The sequence below is a fragment of the Microcebus murinus genome, unplaced genomic scaffold (assembly GCF_040939455.1).
Source record: "Microcebus murinus isolate Inina unplaced genomic scaffold, M.murinus_Inina_mat1.0 scaf010_hap2_Mmur4.0, whole genome shotgun sequence".
Taxonomy (NCBI): domain Eukaryota; kingdom Metazoa; phylum Chordata; class Mammalia; order Primates; family Cheirogaleidae; genus Microcebus; species Microcebus murinus.
Genome location: NW_027438956.1, coordinates 807,090 through 827,802, shown reverse-complemented (window position 1 = coordinate 827,802; position 20,713 = coordinate 807,090). Strand labels below are relative to the sequence as shown.

Below are 20,713 nucleotides of genomic sequence, written 5' to 3'. Positions count from 1 at the left end.
AGACTGACTTTATGTCGGAATAACCAACTGCCAGTGACAGCTGACACTTGGGTCCGGAGGTGCGTCCTCCTCTCTGCAGTGACGCCACCGACTCTTCCGCCGTCCCTGCCTCGGGGCTGGTCTTGTCCTGTCTGCCCTTCCAGGGTGGGTGGCCTGGGCCCAGGCGGGCTTGTCTCTAAAGAACCTCCCCTTTCGGGGGGGCGAGTTCTTTGCCTGTTCTTACAAAAGCCTTTTAGCAAGAGAAGGAACCACCCTTTCATTCCTGGTTTAAGAGTTCCTTTTTGTGATGGGAAATTCCAAACATCTACAAAGTAAACGGAAAGCGTAGCCAGCCCTGAGCCCAGCCAGCTCCAGCGGTGCCAGCGCTGGCTGCGGAGGGCCCGGGTCTGTGACTGGCCGGCATTCTCCCGGGGCTTGGGGCAGCTGCGGCGGCCGGCCCTCCCCTGTGGTGTGCGGATGGGTGCGCCGGGCCTGAGCTATGCGGCCGGGGTCATGGGTGGACACGTGAGGCTGGACATGGGCTGCTGCTTCCGGCATCTTCCAAGCTGTGAGGGCTGGACCCACGTCCGGCCAGGGCTAGGCGTGGATTCCTGCCCCGCAGGAGCCGAGAGAGATCAGTGTGTGTTGATCAAGGCTGCCTAGTGTGCGATTTGTTATACAGCAACAGGTAGCTGCACTGATACAGGTCCAAGCTGGCAAACAGTTACCCGCCCAGCCAGTGTGGGCTGGCACACTCAGTTCCCACCAGTCTTGGGGAAACGCCCACTGTGGTTTTATTTATTTATTTATATTTATTTATCTATCTATTTATTTTTTGAGACAGAGTCTTATTCTGTTGCCCAGGCTAGAGTGCTATGGCGTCAGCCTAGCTCACAGCAACCTCAAACTCCTGGGCTCAAGCGATCCTCCTGCCTCAGCCTCCCGAGTAGCTGGGACTACAGGCACATGCCCCCATGCCCGGCTAATTTTTTCTATGTATTTTTAGTTGTCCAGCTAATTTCTTTGTATTTTTTAGTAGAGACGGCGTCTCGCTCTTGCTCAGGTTGGTCTTGAACTCCTAAGCTCAAATGATTCTCCTGCCTCGGCCTCCCAGAGTGCTGGGATTACAGGCATGAGCCACCATGCCCAGCCAAAATATGGAACGCTTCACAAATTTGCGTGCCGTCCTTGCGCAGGGGCCATGCTAATCTTCTCTGCATCGTTCCAGTTTTAGTATGTGTGCTGCTGAAGCGAGCACCCACTGCGTTTTTAGGACGTGTCTGATCACTGAGCACCTCAGCCTCTGTTGGACACTTGGATTTACCCTTATGACTTCTCCAGTCAGACTTTCCCCCGTTTGTGTGCTGGGCTGGGCGCCTTCTCCACGTAATTCAAGCTCTGTGTAGCTGGGGTTCTAGGCCTTGCTGGATTCTGTTCCGTGAATGCCTTCCCTGCGTTGTGGCTGGACTCTTCATTCTCTTAATGGAAATGTCAGTTTAGAGAAGCATCTGGTTTTAACAGAGTCTTGTTTAAAGGAGGCGTAAATGCTCCCTGGGCCAGGGTCTGGGCTGGTGTGGTTCCTTTGCAGACTCTGGAAGCAGAGCTAAGGAGCAGGCAGAGGCAGAGCGTGGGAGTGTTGTTTTCTGGGTAGTCGAGTAGTCGTGGGCTCCGGCGTGAGGGGAGCCGGGCCCAGGACAGACCACGCTGACGGAGGGATGGTCCCTCCCGCGTCTTGCCGGAGGCCCGAGACTCGGGGGTGGGCTGGACTGGGCCGTGTCTACAGGAGCCAGCCGCAGACCCTGGGGTGGGGGGTGGGCCTGAAGGCTGCCCACCTGCCATTGCCTTGCAGGTGTCTCCCAAAACCTGCTTCAGGGATGGGAGCAGGCAAAGCCACGGGGTCAGGCGGGGTCCGCTTGGCTTCAGATGGAGGCTCTGTCTGCGGGGCTCCTCCCTGCTCCGGCCCCTGCGCAGGGCTGGGCTGCCCTCATCGAACTCATTCCATTCCAGGTCCCTCTGGTGGGGCATTCACGAGGGCCCAGGCCAGGGGGCGCCTCGGAGGACCCCCCACTGCCCCCCAACAGGACCTGGGAAGAAAGCAACCCCTTGTTGTCCTCTTAGCGGAACATGTCGACCGGTAGAAGCACCTGGTTTTAATGGCAGAAGTTCAGACCGCGTGGGAGGTGGACACGGGCAACCCCAGCCCCTGTGAGCAACGGGGGCCCCAACTGAGCCCGGCCTGTTGCCCCCCCAACAGGACCTCACCGGGGGCGCCTTTGAGGACAACCTGAGGTCGCTGCACCTGCAGGAGGGCAGGGACTTCCTCCTCTTCAGCTGAAGGCCCAGCCACGGCCACCCCAGGTGGGTCCTCACTGAAGCACCGTTTGGGTTTGTTGGGCCTTTTTATAAGCTTCACTCCCTTTCATCGTTTTGTTTTTGTTTTTTTTGCTCTGTTTGGCCCATGTTAAGAAACCTTTCATAAATCCTACTCTTACAATTATTTTCTCTACTCTCTTTAGGGTTAGTCTAACTTCTTATGTTTAATGCATTAATTTCAGCCTTTCATAAAAATAAGGGGTTCTGAAGTCCTGAATATACATAGTAAGCACCACTTCAGGCAAAATCCATCTGTGGTGGCTAACAGCATTTTATTAACTTTCATTACATAGCTTATAATTTTTTTAACCACTTTGGTACAGCGCTCACCAGCCGAGAAACCTCGCCCACAGCCAGCACTCACAGTCCGCACGGAGGTCTGTGCTGTGCATTGACGACGGGTCGTTTTGCTCTTGTGTGATGAGGAAAGCTTGAAAGCACTGGAAGCTTGTTTCACTTTACAAGCAGCTTTCCTTGTCATGTAAATCAGAATAGGTAACATGTACATATGTTCTTACTGTGTTATTTTTAAATGTTCAAAATTTTATTTTGATAAATGAAAAATTGGAAAAGTCATATCGCAGCTGATAGCTAAAGTCGACACTCGGCTGTGCACCTTCATATCACAGCTGTTGGCTAAAGTCGATGTGTGTGTTCATCTGTGGCTGCTGACTATACTTGACGCTGGTACCGAAATGGTTAAACCATTTTGAAAATGCATGTGTTCACACACGCACATTTAGGTTCTATGTTCTGTACATGTCCATTAGGTCAAGCCTGGATCTTTCAACTATACCTTGCTAATTTTATATTGGATAGATCAATTTGAATAAAAAATACACTAGGATGGTGGATTGATTAATTTCTTCTTAAATGTTTGCTTTAATATATTCTGAGACTATCACTAGGCACATACAAGTATAGGAAAGGTCTGCCATCTCCCTTTAATCATCATATAGTAATCTCTAGCTCTAATTCACTATTTGTCTTAACTCTATTTTAAAAAATACTAATATAAGTACCTCCCTATATTAATGACCTTGGGCGGCTTTCCTGACCTTGTGTGTGCCTTTTAGGTGTGTCACTTGTAAAATGCACACAGCTATATTTTTATCTGTCCTGTAACTGGAGAATCGTCAGGTAGTAGATAATTTAATCCATTTATGTTTATTGTGTTAATATTTCTAATATTTTTGCATCTTGTCCTTTTTTGTTACGCTTACATTTTTAATAGTATTTTTTATTCTTGTTCCATTTTTCTCCACTAGTGAAGTTATATTCCTGCTATATTAACACTTTTTGTGGTGACCCAAATATTTCAACATGCATGCTTAGCCAAGCTGATAAGGCAATTTTATTTGTACTCTATCCCAGAACATACAGACTTGAGATGCTTTAAATCCCATCACCAGCTCTGCCCTGATTTATATGCTACTACTGTTGTCCATCTTGAGCAATGCTACGTGCTTAAAGTGCACATATGAGCCATCACTCTTGTTCCTTATATCCTTAGTTTGTTGCTTTCTCTGTTCAGCATTTTCCTTCTGCCTTTAGACGCTCGAGCAGGGGCTCTCAGCCCCCTCAGATGTGTCTAGACATCTGGCAAGGTCTAGAGACACTTGTGGTCACAGCTGGGCAGGGGTGGCTCTGGCACCCGGGGTGTTGCTGAACACAAGAAGGAAGTTTTGGCCCCAGATATTAACACACATGAGAAAAACTTATTTTTATTTCAATGACTTCATTTTGTTCTTTCCCGAATGATATTTATACTGTATAAACCTACAAGCACCTAGTACATAGCGTGAAGTTTGACAAAACTAAAGAAAAATTGAGAAATCCACATCATGACTTTTCCAACCTGCTTGAACTGCCTGGCCGCACTGTCTTTTCTCTCAGTACAACCAAGATCTCACTCCAGCAGCTTCACCGTGCCAGGTCGGAGTGTGAGCTCGTGTTGTCCTCATTGGGAGTGTCAGCAAGCGTGGGACATCTGTGCCCACGCGTGAGGGAAGCTCAGTCACGGTTCTCGTCTACGCTGACGGCGGGGCCAGATGGGTCTGCCCGACAGCCTGCCCTTGGTGGGGCGGGGACACTGTCCGCAAGGGCTGCAGTCCTCACCTGGGCCGGGTGGCGCCACACGCCAGCCTTGTTCACCCTGCGATGGGACCGTCTCGCCAGGTTTCCCGTGTTGCCGTGGCGTCCGGTTCCTCCTCCCTCGGGAACAGGACGTGGGACCGGCTTCAGGAGTTGGTCGGCTGCGGGAGAGACAGGACAAGGTCAGGCTGGCCTCTGACGCCCTCCGATCTGCAGCCCGGGGTGTGGCGGAGCCGGCGCCCACAGGTGTCCACGGCTGATGCGGCCGTAGCCCCCAAAGGGCACCGCCACACGCCGGTACCGCATCTGGTGGTGTTCTGTTTAGCTTCATTATGCGTGTTTGAAATATTTCCTAGTAAAAAGCACATCTAATTCAGAAGCCTGGCGTTGAGTTCAGCCTTCACACCCAAGGAACCAGGAGAGACCAGGTCATGCTGTCCTCACCCCTCGAGGTGGCACTTGGGGACGTCCAGCCCCAGGAGGGCAGGCCAGGAAAGAAGGGAGGAAAAGACAAAATCCTCCTCAGAAGTGGTACTGAAGCACAAGTGCCCGAAAGAAAACGCAGCGTGAGTTGGTGGGGTGAAGGGAACACGGACGGCTGAGGGGCCACAGAGCAAGGACTCGCGCAGCCCTCGGGGCTGACGGGGAAGTGAAATGACCCAAGTGAAGACGAAGGAGAAAAGGATCATTGAACAGGAGGCTCAAACAGAAAACAAAGACGACAGGAGCCCGAGTCGGAAACTACACATTAAAGACTCATTCAGATGTGAGGACAGAGTTGAAGGTAAAAGGAGGGAAGATAAAATGACAAACACCGAAGGCTCAACGCCGCCTTGCAAGTGGCGTTCAGCCCGCCAAGATGCCACCGCATGCAGGTGCACGAGCACCTGGCAGGCCACGCCGTGAAGGTGACACAGCTGAAGAGGGACCGAGAAGCCACGTCCCCACCCTCCACAGCAGGCAGGCGGTTCTGAGGGCCCGTGCGGTGTGACCAGAAACATGGCCTGATGGCGTGATGGCGTCAGCTGCCACAGGTAGGCATGGGGCACCGCCCGTCCCCCGGCAAGAAAAAGCTGCATATGCCGAGAGGGAGTCGCTGTCCTGAGACGGGAGGGAACAAACGCGGCCGCAGCGAACGCTGGGCAGAGCAGCTCCAGCCGGAAAACAGACCCTCACGCGGGGCCCGGTCACCCCGGCTCTTTCTGACCCAAACGACACACCTGCTCCCGACAAGAACGTGGAGGACGTGCCGGGAAAAAGCAGAATCGAGAGACAGACCAGCGCCTGGAAAGGCCACGACAGACGTGAGTGTGAAGTAACAGGAACTTCACAAAGATAAAAAAGAACAAAAGGAAAAAAACAAACCCAAGAGGATCCAAGAACCGTGGGCCAGTTACAGGTGTCGTCTGCACTGCAGAAACCGCAGGACCAGAGGACTCAGTATCATTCGTGCAAATCCGTGAGGTTGACTCTGAAAGTTTATAGGAACCCAAAGGGCGGAGAACTTGAGACGATCTTGAAGAAAACAAAACGGGAAGGGACAGCCAGATGCCACGCGCTTTACAAAGGCCACACCTGTCTCTGCCAGACCAACGGGTTCCTGGACAAGCCCAAAGCCAGCCATGCGTGTCCCCGCCCCTCAGATACAGAAATAAACTCCTGGAAGACCGTGAATTTCAGTGTAAAAGGTAAAACAGTTTTCAGAAAAAACTGGAGGCTCAACGTAACCTCGAAGTAGGCAAAGAGACCTTAATAAACAGGAGCCACAAAACTAAATAAAAAGGGAAAAATGGTAAGTTGAAATGTATTAAATCTAAGGATGAAAAGGTCCTCCTAGAGCAGATGTTTGCAGTGTGCAAACCACACGAAGAACCGTGGCAGACAGTAGAAACGGGGACACCCGCACAGGCGCTGAGCAGAGCCTGGCCACGCTCCGGTCCTGGACCCCCAGAAGCGCGTTGCTGTGCGGGCACACTGAGCTGGGCATGTTTTTCTTTTATAATAGCTATTTTTTTAAAGGGGATTAAATTATGGGGGGACCCCCCACAAGAAAGGGGTGGCAGTGTGACTGAAGGATCTGGAACGTTCTAGATGACAGGGCAGCACGGTGCCTGTAGTGCGGTGGGGTGAGCAGGGTTACCTTGGGCACCAGCTGGGGGCGGGGCACGCCCAGGAGGTCGCACAGGCGATTCCGATGCGCTCTCACCTCTGGGAGCTTCGCGTCCCTGCGGGGGGAGGAAGCCATGAGCAACACTGACCTTAAAAGTCTCAATACACTCTGGGAAGATCGCTCAAGGTCAGGAGTTCGAGACCAGCCTGAGCAAGACCCCATCTCTACTATAAATAGAAAGAAATTAACTGGCCAACTAAAATATATAGAAAAAATGACCCGGGCATGGTGGCGCATGCCTGTAGTCCCAGCTACTCGGGAGGCTGAAGCAGAAGGATTGCTTGAGCCCAGGAGTCTGAGGTTGCTGTGAGCTAGGCTGACGCCACGGCACTCACTCTAGCCCGGGCAACAGAGTGAGACTCTGTCTAAATAATCTCTTATCTCACTTGCAGAGGCCCCACATCACCGTGAACGAGGTGGAAATTACAGAAAAGACACCTCCTGCCCCAGAGGTCTACACTCAGGCAGGACAGACCGTCCACACAGCAGCTTCCCCGGAGGCCGCCCCTGCCTCGGCGCCTGCGGGGGCGGGCCCTGTGGGTCGGCTGCCGTGCAGCGCAGCAGAAACACGCGAGACGGGATGGGACGTTTGAAGTTTCACTTGGACTGAGCTAGTTGTTACTCGTTAAAAATAAAGACTGGCAGTGCTGTGGAGAAACACCGGGTCTGCTGCTCCTCTGTAGTGCAGGTAAGTTCTGAGGATTCGTTTAAAGGGGATTATTTATGGGGGACCCTCGTGCCCTAATCTCCCCAACACCGAGAGGGCAGCGGCGCCTGGGATTCCAGACACTCCACTGTCCCGAAGCTGATGGTTTTAGGATCTGATCTAGAACGTTCCTTGGTGGCTGTTAAAGCTGGAAACACCACAGAAAGACGGGATGCTGGGCCGGCCCTGTTGCCCCGGAGACGGCTGCTTCTGCCGAGCTTTGGGAGCGAAGAGGCTTGCGCCTCCCTAGACTAGAAAACCTGGACAGAGCCCTGAGGCCAGGAGGCCGCCTCTGTCCTCCCAGGCCCTGGCCGTGCTGTGTAGACGCCCACACGGCCTCTGAGTTTCCGTCCTTTTCTCAAAAAACGCACAAGACTGCTCCCCTTACGGAAGCGTGTGCATGACATGGGGTGTGAGCATGTGCCTGCGTGTGCACGGCGCCGTTACCGCTACTGCCTGGGGCTGCTTCCAGGACCACGTGCCGGCCAGGCACTTGCCGGCCCGCACTCGTCCACATGCCTCGACCTGCGCAGGACCACCGAGGTCTTGGTGCCCCCGAGCCCGAAGCTCTGGGGACCCTGGAGAGACACCCGAGCCGGAGGCCCTGGGGAGGGACGAAACCTTTCTCCCGTTTCTTTCTGCGCCTCTTCGTTTCTGAAGCGCGCCCTCCTCTGGCTCATCTCAAGAAAACAACGCAGGCCGAGGGCCTTAGGGGTTGGGGTGCGATGGCCTCCACGCCCCCAGGCTGAAAGCAGCCATGCCAGCCCAGGCGGTGTGTTGCCGCGGCAGCGTGAACGGCTACCCTGCATCTTGCAGCCCCAGTGGCATTCTGGGAAGCCGCCATTCCCCAGGGCGACCTCAACGCGAATAAAACCACAAAAGCAGCCGCTGCAGCCGCCGGCAGTGCCCGGGACGGGACAGCCGCGTGGCGAGGAGAGCAGCCCGCGGGGAAACGCAGCTGAGGCCAGGACACGCCTTCGCTACGGCAGATCGCATGTGAGAGGAAAGCAGTTTCACTTTGAAAATCACCCCCGGACACAGCCCGTCCCTGCCTGCCTGTGTCCTGGCGTCACAAGGCCGGAGTTCCTCCCTCCAGGGGTTTCGGGAGACGGGTGGACGTGGGGACGGGCGGCCGGCTGGGTGGCCCCACTCACCACGCCGTGTCGCTGAGCACAGCCAGGACCTCGTCCAGCGCGCCGGCGCCCACGACGTCGCTGTAGGTGAGCACCATCTCGTACGCCCGGCTCGCAGTGGTCTTCCGGATCTGGGACGGGACAGAGCGCTGCGGGAGGAGACCCCACCCCGCCCACAGAGACCAGGACCTGCCGGGGCGGGGCTGAGCCCCTGCAGCCGCAGGGCAGGGCTGCGGCTTCTCACAGTGGGTCCCCTCAAGGCTTCCCTAAACCTGCCCCTCGCGGGAGCAGCGGTTCCAGCCTCGCCTGCTGCGTCTCCGGCTGTGCCCTGCCGACGTTCCACTGAGGGGTCTCAGACCCCCAGGCCCCCCCAGAGTCCCGTCACGGGACAGGCCCGAAAACCCGCACTGCTGACGGCGGAGACGCTGCGAGGGTCCGCCCCCCCACCTTGGGAGCCGCAGTATTACGTGAAAGTTGCTTTGCCTTTCTAGGGACCTGTCACCTGCAGAGACAGGTCTCATTTAATCTCAGGTCTCATTTAAAGAGATTTTCTTCAGCCAGAGGAAAAGAACTCCCAGCAGCCTAACCCTGGGGGGCGAAGTGGGGGGCGCTGCGGTGTGGGCTGAGCCCCTGCAGCCGGGGACCTCCCGGGAGCCCGAGCCCACTGTGCGTGCGCAGCAAGTTTACGTTCATCCAAAATAAAGTGCAGGCCTGCTCTACCTCGGCCTGTAGGCTTGAATGGAAATCGTAGGGACATAACATCCCTTCAAGAACCCCTGGGGGGGTGGCCGGAGTCCGTGGGGGGCGGGGGTCCCACCAGTGGAAGGGGGTTCTCGCCATGGGGAAGGGGGTTCTCGCCATGGGGAAGGGGGGTTCTCGCCATGGGGAAGGGGGTTCTCACCAGGGAAAAGGGGGGTTCTCGCCAGGGGAAGGGGGGTTTCTCACCAGGGAAAAGGGGGGTTCTCGCCATGGGGAAGGGGGGTTCTCGCCATGGGGAAGGGGGTTCTCGCCATGGGGAAGGGGGGCTTCTCATCAGGAGAAGGGGGGCTCACCGGGGGAAGGGGGGCTCACCAGGGGAAGGGGTTTTCATCAGGGGGAAGGAGGTGTCACCAGGGGGAAGGGGGGCTCACCAGGGGAAGGGGGGTTCTCACCAGGGGAAGGGGGGGTTCTCATCAGGAGAAGGGGGGCTCACCGGGGGAAGGGGGGCTCACCAGGGGAAGGGGTTTTCATCAGGGGGAAGGAGGTGTCACCAGGGGGAAGGGGGGCTCACCAGGGGAAGGGGGGTTCTCACCAGGGGAAGGGGGGGTTCTCATCAGGAGAAGGGGGGCTCACCGGGGGAAGGGGGGCTCACCAGGGGAAGGGGTTTTCATCAGGGGGAAGGAGGTGTCACCAGGGGGAAGGGGGGCTCACCGGGGGAAGGGGGTTTGATCAGGGGGAAGGAGGTGTCACCAGGGGGAAGGGGGGCTCACCAGGGGGAAGGGGTGGCAGAGCAGCAGGCACAGCTGCAGGAGTGCCTGCCTCCGCACGTCGCCGCAGAACTGCACCATCCCGCAGAACCTGCAGAGACAGCAGGCCCAGGCCCGCGTGAGCCGCAGCACACCCTTCGTCCCAGACGTCAGTGGGGCCTGGAAGCCGAGGCACCCCACGGGGGCCCAGGAGCCGGGAGGGCATGGCGCACCCTGGCCAAGCATCGCAGGAGCCCTGAGGGTTGGGGGTCGGGAACACCAGGCCCCCTGGGAAGGCAGGAGGGCGGGGGGCGGCTCACCTGCTCTGGCGGGAACGCCCGCAGCTGCCATTGCCCACCTGGGCACCTCGGTCTCCACTGAGGTTGCTCCCAGGGGACTTGGGAACGCAGTTTTAGGCAGCCCTGTGAGGAAACCACCCCGTCCCCGCCAGGAGCGCCGAGCACTCACACTGCGATGCTGGCCTGCAGCTTCTGGACGTCCTTGGACCTCTTGATTTCTTCCTTGCAAAGCGCGAGCAGCTTCACGCAGAAGGGGTGGCTGGAAGGAGAACAGACCGTCTAGAGATGAGCTTCAGGGGAACCCACAGGCCACACGTGACACGCTCCATGGGGTTGACAGCTGCGGCCACCAAGTGACAGAGGGCCAGCCCCCTGGGCCCCACCCAGCCAGGTTGCAGGAATGGGTCCCTCCCCCAGCGAGTGCAGCTGAGGAGACGCCCCTTCTCGTGTATCCGGCACCCACAGCTTCCAGGTGGGCTGACCCTGGGCGCGGTCACAGCGTGACTGCATGGGCCTGAGTGACTGACCCCAGCGGAAGAGGACTCGGCCCGAGTGCCATGTGACGCCAAGGGGCACACACCCCAGCCCAGGCCAGCGCCTCCTGCTGGGTCAAAGGAACCGCCCGTGTCCACCAGGCCCCTCTGCCCGCCCACACTTGGCGGCCCTCGCGTGGGACACGTCTTGGGTCAGAGCTCCGGCTCAGGGGCTTCCCGAGGCGGCTGCAGCAGACCCCATGCAGTAGGCCTGGGGGGCAGGAAACAGCCTCCCGCGCCCCGGCCCCAGCCCAGCCCTGCACCCTCCCTGCGCGCTGTTCCACCAGCCCTGCCCGGGCCCTTCGCTGCCCCTGAGCCCACGGGGGAGGCCTGCAGGCTCCCGCCCCCTGGCCGGCAGGGCCCAGTGGGGACCTGGGGGGCCGACAGGCGGCTGCAAACTGGCCCTGATGTTCTGGGATGGACTCCTGGGGTTCCGATCTGGGTTGGATGACCTTTCTTTAAACGTGAGCTACTTGGGCTCCCCCAGAAACGCAGTGAACGAGCAAACCCTTACTCCTCCTCCGCAGCGAAGGCCTCGAAGCAGCCGTTGGCGAGCATCTGGTCCAGGGTCCTCAGCAGCGGCACAGACACCCTGGGAGGAGCGAAACGATGCCAGCGGCCGAGGGGACGGAAGGCGCCACTCGAGGGGCGGTGCCCCTCCTGCCACACCAGCTCTGCCAGTGACCCCAGCCTACCTTGGCACGGCACCGCAGAGCCGGCTCTGCGACCCCAGCCTACCCTGGCACGGCACCGCAGAGCCGGCTCTGCCAGCGACCCCAACCTACCCTGACACGGCACCGCAGAGCCGGCAGCCTGATTTTATAATTGATACAGAAACGCACAAGATCAAGAAAAGACAGAGCAGCTATTTCGGAAGAACGAACAAAGCTGGAGGCCGAACCACTCGGTTTCAAACATCACAGCAAAGCTATCGTGTAGCTGTGTAGCTATGATTTTTCTTTTTTCTTTTTACTGAGACAGAGTTTTGCTCTGTCTCCAGATTGCAGTGCCGTGGCGTCAGCCTAGCTCACTGCAGCCTCCAGCTCCTGGGCTCAGCGATCCTCCTGCCTCAGCCTCCCGAGTAGCTGGGACCACAGGCATGCGCCACTGTGCCCAGCTAATTTATTTTAATAAAGGTACAAAAGTGGCACAGCGGAGACAGGAGGGTCTAACAAACGGTGCTGGAACAACGGACCTGCCAGTCCCCAAGCTGTGCCCTGCATGACATCTAACTCCAAGTGGATTTTGAGTCTGAATATTAAACCTAAAACCTATAAATCTAGAAGAAACCAAAGTCTCCGTGCGTTGTACCAGGCAGCGCTTTCCGGAGCTCCTCAATGCACGAGCACTCCCCCGCGACAGGAACTGTCAGGAAGGGAAAAGCCACAGGCAGAGAAGCCGTCTGCTGGGCGTCTCCACAGAGCGTGCTCCACACACAAAGAATCATCAAGCTCCACACGAGGGGACGGGCGTGCTCTGCTCTACCTGGCTCATAGCCGGCACCCGGCCCTCTCCCGTTCCCAGGCACAGGTGGGGGAGGCACAGGACCCAGGGCGCGGAGACCCAGGCCAGCCGCTGACGGAGTGGGGCCTTCCCGTTCTGCCTCACCTTGCCCGGCAACCACCTAGGCATCCCACTCGTCCCGGGTCTCCAAGTCCACCATGGATGGAGGGAGACGGGTTATTTCCTTGGAGAAACACTTGTCAGATGTTTAGAAGTTTTACACTAAGGTATGATTTAGAAAGTGTGAGGTGCGTGGATTTTAAGTGTGTAGCTCAGTGTAGCTCAAACGGAGTGGGGCCTTCCCGTTCTGCCTCACCTTCCCGGCGAGCAGAGCTGAGCCCCGCAGACCAGGGGGATCCTAGGCCACAGGCACGGCGCCCTCTACCTCGCCCCCGGGGCTGAGCCACGCTCACCTGTCATTCAGAAGGTTGTCCTCGAAGACCTGCAGGAGGGTCCCGCCGAAGCTCTCCAGGGCCTGGGGGTACCTCTGAATGCCCTTCATGTACGCGAAGAGGCTCTGCGTGGAATACCGGACCTGCGGAGCGGGGACACGTCAGCGAGGGCGCCCCGGCCACGCCCACGCTGGCCGCCGTGGCTCAGCTCGGGCGGCTGCTTTAGAGCCGGATGACCTTGAACCACAGACGCAGGACCTCACAAACCCTCAGCGGGCGCTGAGCTTCCCAGGGAACGGCACACCCTAAACTCTCACACGTGTCGCAAACTCGCCAGATGCGGCAGCATGGCCCAGGGTGACGAGGCATGGAGAGACCCTCCCCACAGACACAGGCTGCGCCTGGCGCCACGCAGGCTGAGGCGGGTCTAGAACCCAAAGGAGCCGGGCAGCGTGTGCGGGTCGGACACAGGCCCTGAACCCTGAGGAACAGACGGGGCGCCCGGCCCCAACAGGGCACGACTGCTGCTCTGAGCAGACGGAAACTGAGAGTACACAGGCTGACTCGGCGCAGCTGTGACCAGAGGAGCAGGCCGGGGGAGCAGGGAGGGTCGTGGAGACCGGCCCAACTTTGGCCCAGGAAGCCCGACGCGGCCACTGAGCGCCAGGCTGTCCCGGGCTGACCTGGAGCAGGGTGGGCAGGTCCCAGGAGCGCACACAGACCACCACAAGGCACCGGCTGCGCAGGAGGCTGGCGCACACAGGACCACACACAAAGGGCAGGAGGAGCGGGGGGGGCAGGGAGGGCTGCGGAAGGCCAGCGTCTGGGCACATGGACCCTGCACGGCACGGGGACCTCTGGTCCCAACTCGGGCCCATTTCAGACACTGAGGAAATTCGTGTGTGGTACAAATGTTGTGGTCAGACTTTAAGACGCACAGGAATATCTACGGGGTAAACTATATGATTTCTCCCCCAAACCCAGCCGTGTGGGTGTCAGGAGCTGAGACCGCCCGAGCAGCGACGCCCCCTGCTGGGCACAGGCGGCTCATCGCCGCGCGCTGTGTGCAGGTGCAAGTGCCAAACGTCCCACAGAAAAAGCGTAAGAAAGACTCACTGCTCCCTGTACGGTAGGGCGATCAGCTGCGACACGGAAACCAAAACGGTTTAAACCAACACACAAGCACAGCTCGAGCTTACATGCTGAGCGGCAAGGCCCCCGAAAGGCGCCGCTGCACCCGGCAGAGCTGCCACGGCGGGGCCTGGGGAACTCCACCTCCACCAGGCCGACCACGCCACAGGCCGCTCGGCCTCCCGGGTCACAGGGGCAGCGGGACCCCTGACCCCGAACCGAATGTTCTCCAAAGGGTGGGGGCTCAGCCCTGGAGTCTCCCAGCAGAAGGGCCGGCCTCGCAGAGGCGTCCTCACCGTGGACTCCGTCAAGCCACCCACGGACACGACCAGCCCCAGCAGGACGTGGTAGCGGTAGGCGGGCAGCCCCAGGAGCTGGGTGACGCGAGGGAAGGCCTGGGACGGCGCGTTCCAGTTCACGGAGGCCACGTCGCACCTGCGAGAGAGGAAGTGGAAGGAGGCCGGGCTCCCCGCGCTGCCCTGCGGCAGGAGGGGCCAGGCGTGGGGGAGGCGGGCGCGGGACCTACCTGGGGAAGAGCTGCTCCAGCTCCGCCCGGTGGGGCACGTGGGGGGTGGGAGGGTCGCAGTGCAGGAGCGCCAGGAACACGCCGGCCGCGTGAGCACGGAACCGGTCGATCTTCTCACTGGCCTGCTGGGCCACGCGGCACATGACCTGCTCACAGCTGCAAACCGGGAGCGCGTGGGCTGAGCTGACGGCGCGGCCGACACGAGGGCACGCGGGCTGCTGGGCACCGTCACCCTGGCACTGCCACGGCTGCGGGATAACACGGGTGGGCCCGAGAGGACCACACCCCGTGTGCGTCCCAGAAGCCAACAGCAGGCGCACGACGGGTTGGCGTTAAACACGTCGACGGGGTCTGGGTCGGAGACAGGGACTGCGGATGGGGCTCGGGGTGGGGAGCAGGTGGGGCTGGGGAGAGGAGAGCGCGGCCCGGGTGGGGGAGGGGCACTGAGGAGACAAAGCCGGAACCCACACAGAATGAGGGTCCCCAGACAGCAGGGCCAGGGAGACCCCCGGCAAGGACGGACCCGGCGGCAGCCCTGGGGCCAGGGAACCAACCGCGTGACGGCCCAAACCGGCCCGGCAGGAGCACAGGCCTGACGCCGAGACGCCGCCCGGCCCAGCCCAGCCCTGCCCCGCCAGGCACCCCGGGAGACCAGGGGGAGGGCCTGCACAGCGGGTGAAGGGGCCCAAGGGCCCGTCTGGGGAAGGGGCGCAACCATGAGCCCTCGCCGTGCCGACACTCACATGTGGGCCTCGATGAGCTCGGGCCGGCTGCGAGCCAGCAGCAGCGTCAGGTCCCTCAGACCCGTCATGGCGGCCTCCCGGACCCTGCAGGACGGAGCGACGGGAGATGGAACTGTGCCAGCCCCGGCGGCCAGGCCACGCCGTGACTGACCACACGCAGCCCCGGGCCGTCCACTGCCGGGGGAGGGGGGGGGAAGGTGCGAGGACTTCCCAGGGTCCCGTGCACCGAGAGGGCAGGCCTGGGGACACCAGCCCAGGAGGCCTGAGCACAGGCGAGATTCAGAGGTCATTTAAACCCCGCTTCAGCAGGACAGGAAGGAACAACATGTTCTCCCGCACGTCCCGCTGAGCGACGAGGGCCGTGTTTGGCACCGAAGACGGCTGGACGAGCCCCGGCAAAGCCCCGAACAAACGTGCACACAACAGCACGCGCAGTTTCCCACAAACCCTGAAACGCAATCAACTCTACGAGGACCGCGCCCTGCAGGAACACGCGGGATTTCTGGTTCTGCGTAAACCAGGCTCACGCAGCACGGGGCGTCCCTGCTCACCAGGCCCCCACGTCCCCGCGGCTGTCCGTGGTGTAGTCGCTCATGCAGCCCAGCAGCGCCCCGTAGACCTGGGACACGTTCTCCGCGCACACGGCCTCGTCCGGAGCGCCCGCCTTCACCCCGACGGTCTGGCAGATCCTTGGGTTCAAACGTGCGAGGTGAGTAACGGGCCCTCCACGCGGCAACGGCCTGCCTCGATTTCCTGAGAGGACGCGCAGAGCAGACCGGGCCCGACCAGACTCAGAGATCCGGCGCTCCTTCAAGCGCACGCAACGTGGGCGGCGCCCCGCTGCAAGGAGAGCTGACCAGAACATGGAAAATAACGAGGCCGCCTCCCAGCAGACCCGTCACCGCATGACCAGCTCCCAGTAAAGCCCGAGAGCCTCCCGTCAACGCGCGGTCCCTGGCGCTTCAGTCCCGACTTTCGGGAGGAGCCGCTGCCACTCACCTGGCGATGGCCTTCAAGGCATCTCTCCTGGACTCGGCGAAGCCCACGTCCTCGGGGCAGGCGTGGGTGACAGCTCTCAGACCTGCCAGAACCTGGAAAGCAGTAAAGGTCCAGCGGCGAACGTCACAACCATACGACAAGCGCGCTTTTCACGCCCAGACCAGAGAACGCGGCCCTCAGGAGGGCGGCACGCGGGCAGCTCACGGTGCCGCCATCCGCGGGGGCTGCGTGGCCGGGAGGGACGCCCGGGGAGGGACCGCAGCCCCTTCATGGTGGGCCTGACCCCGGCGAGCACTGGGTCCTGCCTCGGCCGGACAGACTACCGAAGCTTCCTGTCACCAGTGACAGCTCGCTCTCAGGAACTGCGTGGCGGCCACCCACGCTGCACCGGGACACACCCAGCGTGCGCGCTCAGGCGGCCCAGAGCTGCGGGGCCGCCCGTCCCGCTGGTGGGGAGCACCTCGGTGCCCCCGCTCCCTTCTCGGCCGGTTGCCAGGAACCCTTCCCCACCACATGGGTTCTTTCCGCCCTCGCCCTGCGCGCTTGCGCCCACCTGCTGGAGCCGGCCCTTCAGCAGGAAGCCGGGGAGGGCGCCCAGCGCGGAAGAGAAGCCGCAGCGCGCCATCTCCTCGGGGCTCCGCAGCTCGGCGAGGTACTGGCCGATCAGCCGCTCTGCAAGGAGGAGCGAGCGTGAGAGTGAGGCCCCGCCGCCCGCCACGCACCACACCCACGCAAACCGTGTCAAACACGGGGAGGAGCCACGTCAGGCTCCTACGGCAGACACAGTTCCCAAGTGGTGTGTGTCAAAACAAGCATAAAAAAATAATTTTTACAACGTGGCTTTAAGGTTTCCATAAGCAATTTTAACCACATGGCTTCACACTTGGGAAAATAAATTCGGGAGGGTGATGAGATGGTAGCTACATTCATAATTCTCCTTTTTATCTAGGAAGAACATAAATGCTCATGATGGAAACGTCTTCCTCAGAAACGAGCATTTCGTCAGGGACTGGGAGCGCCGGGCGGGCGCTCTGGGCAGCGGACAGCGGGTGCCGCAGACACGGCAGCTCCCTGGGACAGGCCAGGGGCAGCGACGGGAGCCGTGGGGACGCGGGCACGAAGGCTCAGGGGCAGGGGCAGGTGAAGAGTCCCCGGAAGGCCGTGGACAGACGGCGGCAGAGGCTGCAGAGCCAGACGCCGTCCTGGCGACACACACAGGGAAGCAGCGTCAGGAGGGTGAGGACGAAGGCTCCGGGAGCAAAGACACACAGGGAACGTGGCAAGTGAACAGAACGAGCGGGAGCAGAGAGGCGCACAGGGGACGGGAAGGGCTCTGACAGACACAGCCGGAATCCCCTAGAACACAACTGGAAAAAGTTTACTCAAAATTGTAATTTAAGAAAACAGAGCTGAACTGGGCGTGGTGGTGCACGCCTGTAATCCCAGCACTTTGGGAGGCTCAGGTGGGAGGATCACTTGAGCCCAGGAGTCGGAGGCTGCAGTGAGCTGTGATCACATGACTGCACTCCAGCCTGGGGACTGACCAAGACCCTCTGTCAAAAAGAAGAAACGAAAGAAAGGAAGAAAGGAAGCAGCTGGAACAAGTGAGAGCCAACTCTGCGTGGGGACGGGCGGCACCACGCCGCCCCAGGACCAGCTGTGGGGTGGAGACCCCCGAGACATCCGGAGAAGCTGCCTGTTCAGAGATGAAGGAGACCCCGGGGAGGAGGGACAGCTGAGGGAACTGAGGGACCTGCAAACGCAGTGCCAGAATGAACTTGTCCACTCCGCGAGAAGTCCACGAGTGTTCCCGTAGCCCTGGTCCCCTCTGCCTCCACTGCCACAGCGCCCTTCCTGCCGCGCCCGGCCACTCACCCTGAACCTCGGGATCCGCCTCCCCCGGCTCCTTCGCGTAGTACTCGCTGCAGAGCGCGGCCAGGGCCGAGACAGCTGCGTCCTGAAACAAAGGCAGGGCTGTGAGTGCGCGAAGGCTCTGCTCGGCTCGGCCGCGGAGCCCACGGATCGTCCGCAAGCCCAGCACAGTGATTAGGGCTAAGACAAAGACCCAGACTGCCATCCCTGTGCAGGGTGTCGGCTCTCGTCCCGTGACGCGCTCACCACGTCAGTGATTCTCTGCCACCGTCACAGCAGACTGAACATAGACTGACGGACTCCTCCACACCGGAGGGCGGTGGCGGGGACGCACTCGCGCCCGCGAGTGGGCCCGGCGTGGCGGTGCTCGGGCAGAGTCTGGGGTGGTTTTCTCATCTGCACGTGAGCCTCACACACGCAGTTTCCACACCTCAAATCCCAAAACTCAACAGGCCGCAGAATCGACTGCGCAAATACTTACTGTCAACGTGTAGAAAAAGTTAAGAAAGTCAGAAACAGTAACAAAAAATTAAACATTCGGATTACCAGTGGCTGGATCAGGTTTCCTGACCACAAATCACATAGACAACATCACCCAGAATTCCACATAGAATCATGGCATCGCCAGTCACGCCAGCGCCTGAGAGGAGCCCCCAGCGCACGGCTGGCTGACGCAGGCACTGAATCAACACCCGAGCTCGCTGCTCTGCCGCGTAGCACGGGAACAATCTTGTCACCGCACCTTGAGCTGCTGTCTGGCGTGACTGGAAACGAGATGGAGACTTCTCAAAGTGTCGTCTACCAGCCACTGCCAACCACCTGTCAAAGAAACAGAGTTAATTTACCCAGGTGAGAATATTTAGTTGAAATTAAAACACCACCACATCTTCTACTAACTCTCAAAGTCAAAGCAGACAGTCACCTCAGAGAGGAGGCCGGAGAGAGCGGGCTACACACTCTGCAGGCTGCGCAAACCCGGAGGCGTGTCGGTGTGAGGGAAAAGGCCTCTGGCTCTGAGTCGCTAAACCCTCGCTGTGGGAAACACCTGCGTTCTGTAACCCTGATGACTCAAGCGTCACGTCTTGGGAGATTTCTGTAGGTGTGTCACACTCGCCAGCGTCCAGTGGTCTTTTCCAGTCTCTCCTGCTGGCTCCCACCAGCACAAGCTCAGACATTCAACTCGGTCAGACCGAACACCAGGTAACAAATGCTAAGTCTGTTCCATTCAAGAAAAGGGAAGACAGTGGCTCACGCCTGTAATCCTAGCACTCTGGGAGGCCGAGGCGGGCGGATTGCTCGAGGTCAGGAGTTCGAAACCAGCCTGAGCAAGAGCGAGACCCCATCTCTACTATAAATAAAAAGAAATTAATTGGCCAACTAATATATATAGAAAAAATTAGCCGGGCATGGTGGTGCATGCCTGTAGTCCCAGCTACTCGGGAGGCTGAGGCAGGAGGATTGCTTGAGCCCAGGAGTTGGAGGTTGCTGTGAGCGAGGCTGACGCCACGGCACTCACTCTAGCCCGAACAACAAAGCAGGACTCTGTCTCAAAAAAAAGGGAAGAAAGTCCCAACTTCTGAGTTACAGAGCAGGGAGTGCCCAGGGTCAGGCTGGGCTCTGGCCAGGCCCGGCCGCCCGCTGGCGCTATCCTGGTCCACAGTCACTTGGGAGGCAGAGCTGACCAAGAACGCCCGGCCCTGGGCACAGCCGTCGCGGGCAGAGCCGCTGCTGGGAGCACCAAGAAGGGGAGGCAAGGCACTTTTGTTTGCCCGGGGGGGGGGGGGGGGGGGGCGGGTGGTCCTTGGCTCCACAGCAACTTGAGACAAGGCGCACTAGCAGCCCGAACCTCAACTATAACCTTCATCACCGTCCTAGTGGGCCTCCCTCCCTCCTTTTTGTTGAGACAGTCGCGCTCTGGGCCTAGGCTGGGGTGCAGTGGCATCATGACAGCTCACTGCAGCCTCAAGCTCCTGGGCTCCAGTGATCCTCCTGCCTCAGCCTCCCAGAGTGCTAGGATTACAGGCCACCATGCCTGGCCTCTCATCTTATAATTTGAAGTCGTTTTGACAAAAAACACTATCATGTGAGTCATGAACAGGAAAAGCACTTACCAATTATGGTGTCCCCTTTAAAGGGCATTTTGGAAAGTGACAAGTTCTCTATCAAAATGCACACTAGGGAGAAAAAGGACAAACACAACGTGAGTTTCCAAAAGTGCCATCACACACTCCGATCTCAGTGTTTCCGGTCCTGCACTGCCAGCAGCAGTCTGCCCCCCGCCACCCCCATCCCCTGCGGCCAGGCTGTCTGCCCAGCGCAGGGACGGGCCAGGGTACCCCACCCCCACTTCAGCCGGGCTGTCTGTCCAGCGCAGGGACGGGCCCAGGACACCCCACACCCAGCCAGGCTCAAGAAGTCCAGAACCCCTGCCAGGCAACGGGACCCCAGTGTACTGCAGATAGCCCGGCTGGCTCCGCCCAGAGCACTGCAGGAGGCTGCAGATTTCTGGGACCACAACACACACCCGTCACTCAGGGACCCAGGTCACAGCTGTCACGTGATGTGCTCCCCACTGAGAGCAACACCCACCCCCCTCCTGGCTCGCGACTTGTGCACCACGAGCAGAAACGTGTTCGTGCCTGGCTGCAAGGCAAGGACGTCCGAACAGAACAGTGACTCCCACAGACACTGCGTGCATTTCTCTAGCCACCACCTGCTTTTGCCTAATGATATAATCCACTAGGAGAAACCTCTCGCACTCTTCCTGATGGACGTACAATGTTTTATAACATGAACATAGAGCGATTCACCCGGT

At 59.4% G+C, this 20,713-nt stretch overlaps 2 protein-coding genes and 1 non-coding gene across 7 annotated transcripts in view; 1 reads left to right on the top strand and 2 right to left on the bottom strand.

Annotated features, from left to right (window-relative positions):
* QTGAL (queuosine-tRNA galactosyltransferase) overlaps window positions 1–9,174 on the top strand; it is an 81,365-nt gene extending 72,191 nt beyond the window's left edge. For all 3 annotated transcript variants that reach the window (XM_075999849.1, XM_075999850.1, XM_075999851.1), the window contains 2 exons: window positions 2,234–2,337; window positions 7,009–9,174. In XM_075999849.1, coding sequence (XP_075855964.1) covers window positions 2,234–2,314 — 81 coding nt within the window. In that variant the 3' untranslated portion in view covers window positions 2,315–2,337; window positions 7,009–9,174. The remainder of the gene's footprint in view (window positions 1–2,233; window positions 2,338–7,008) is intronic.
* On the bottom strand, window positions 1,131–1,237 carry LOC142867027 (U6 spliceosomal RNA). Its single transcript, XR_012916759.1, has one exon. It is a non-coding gene; the product is annotated as a U6 spliceosomal RNA (small nuclear RNA).
* The window catches only part of TBCD (tubulin folding cofactor D), a 132,155-nt gene continuing 115,890 nt past the window's right edge, over window positions 4,449–20,713 (bottom strand). For 2 of the 3 annotated variants that reach the window (XM_075999848.1, XM_020281169.2), the window contains 17 exons: window positions 20,010–20,072; window positions 18,641–18,717; window positions 17,902–17,983; window positions 16,580–16,698; window positions 16,027–16,118; window positions 15,579–15,716; window positions 15,028–15,111; window positions 14,285–14,440; window positions 14,055–14,193; window positions 12,649–12,770; window positions 11,247–11,324; window positions 10,369–10,458; window positions 9,925–10,012; window positions 8,477–8,586; window positions 6,587–6,671; window positions 5,812–5,917; window positions 4,519–4,607 (listed from right to left, as the gene is read on the bottom strand). In XM_075999848.1, the coding sequence (XP_075855963.1) occupies window positions 5,840–5,917; window positions 6,587–6,671; window positions 8,477–8,586; window positions 9,925–10,012; window positions 10,369–10,458; window positions 11,247–11,324; window positions 12,649–12,770; window positions 14,055–14,193; window positions 14,285–14,440; window positions 15,028–15,111; window positions 15,579–15,716; window positions 16,027–16,118; window positions 16,580–16,698; window positions 17,902–17,983; window positions 18,641–18,717; window positions 20,010–20,072 (1,601 nt within the window). In that variant the 3' untranslated portion in view covers window positions 4,519–4,607; window positions 5,812–5,839. Of the gene's footprint in view, window positions 4,608–5,811; window positions 5,918–6,586; window positions 6,672–8,476; window positions 8,587–9,924; window positions 10,013–10,368; window positions 10,459–11,246; window positions 11,325–12,648; window positions 12,771–14,054; window positions 14,194–14,284; window positions 14,441–15,027; window positions 15,112–15,578; window positions 15,717–16,026; window positions 16,119–16,579; window positions 16,699–17,901; window positions 17,984–18,640; window positions 18,718–20,009; window positions 20,073–20,713 lie in introns of all 3 variants that reach the window. The other variant, XM_020281167.2, reaches the window with a different exon arrangement.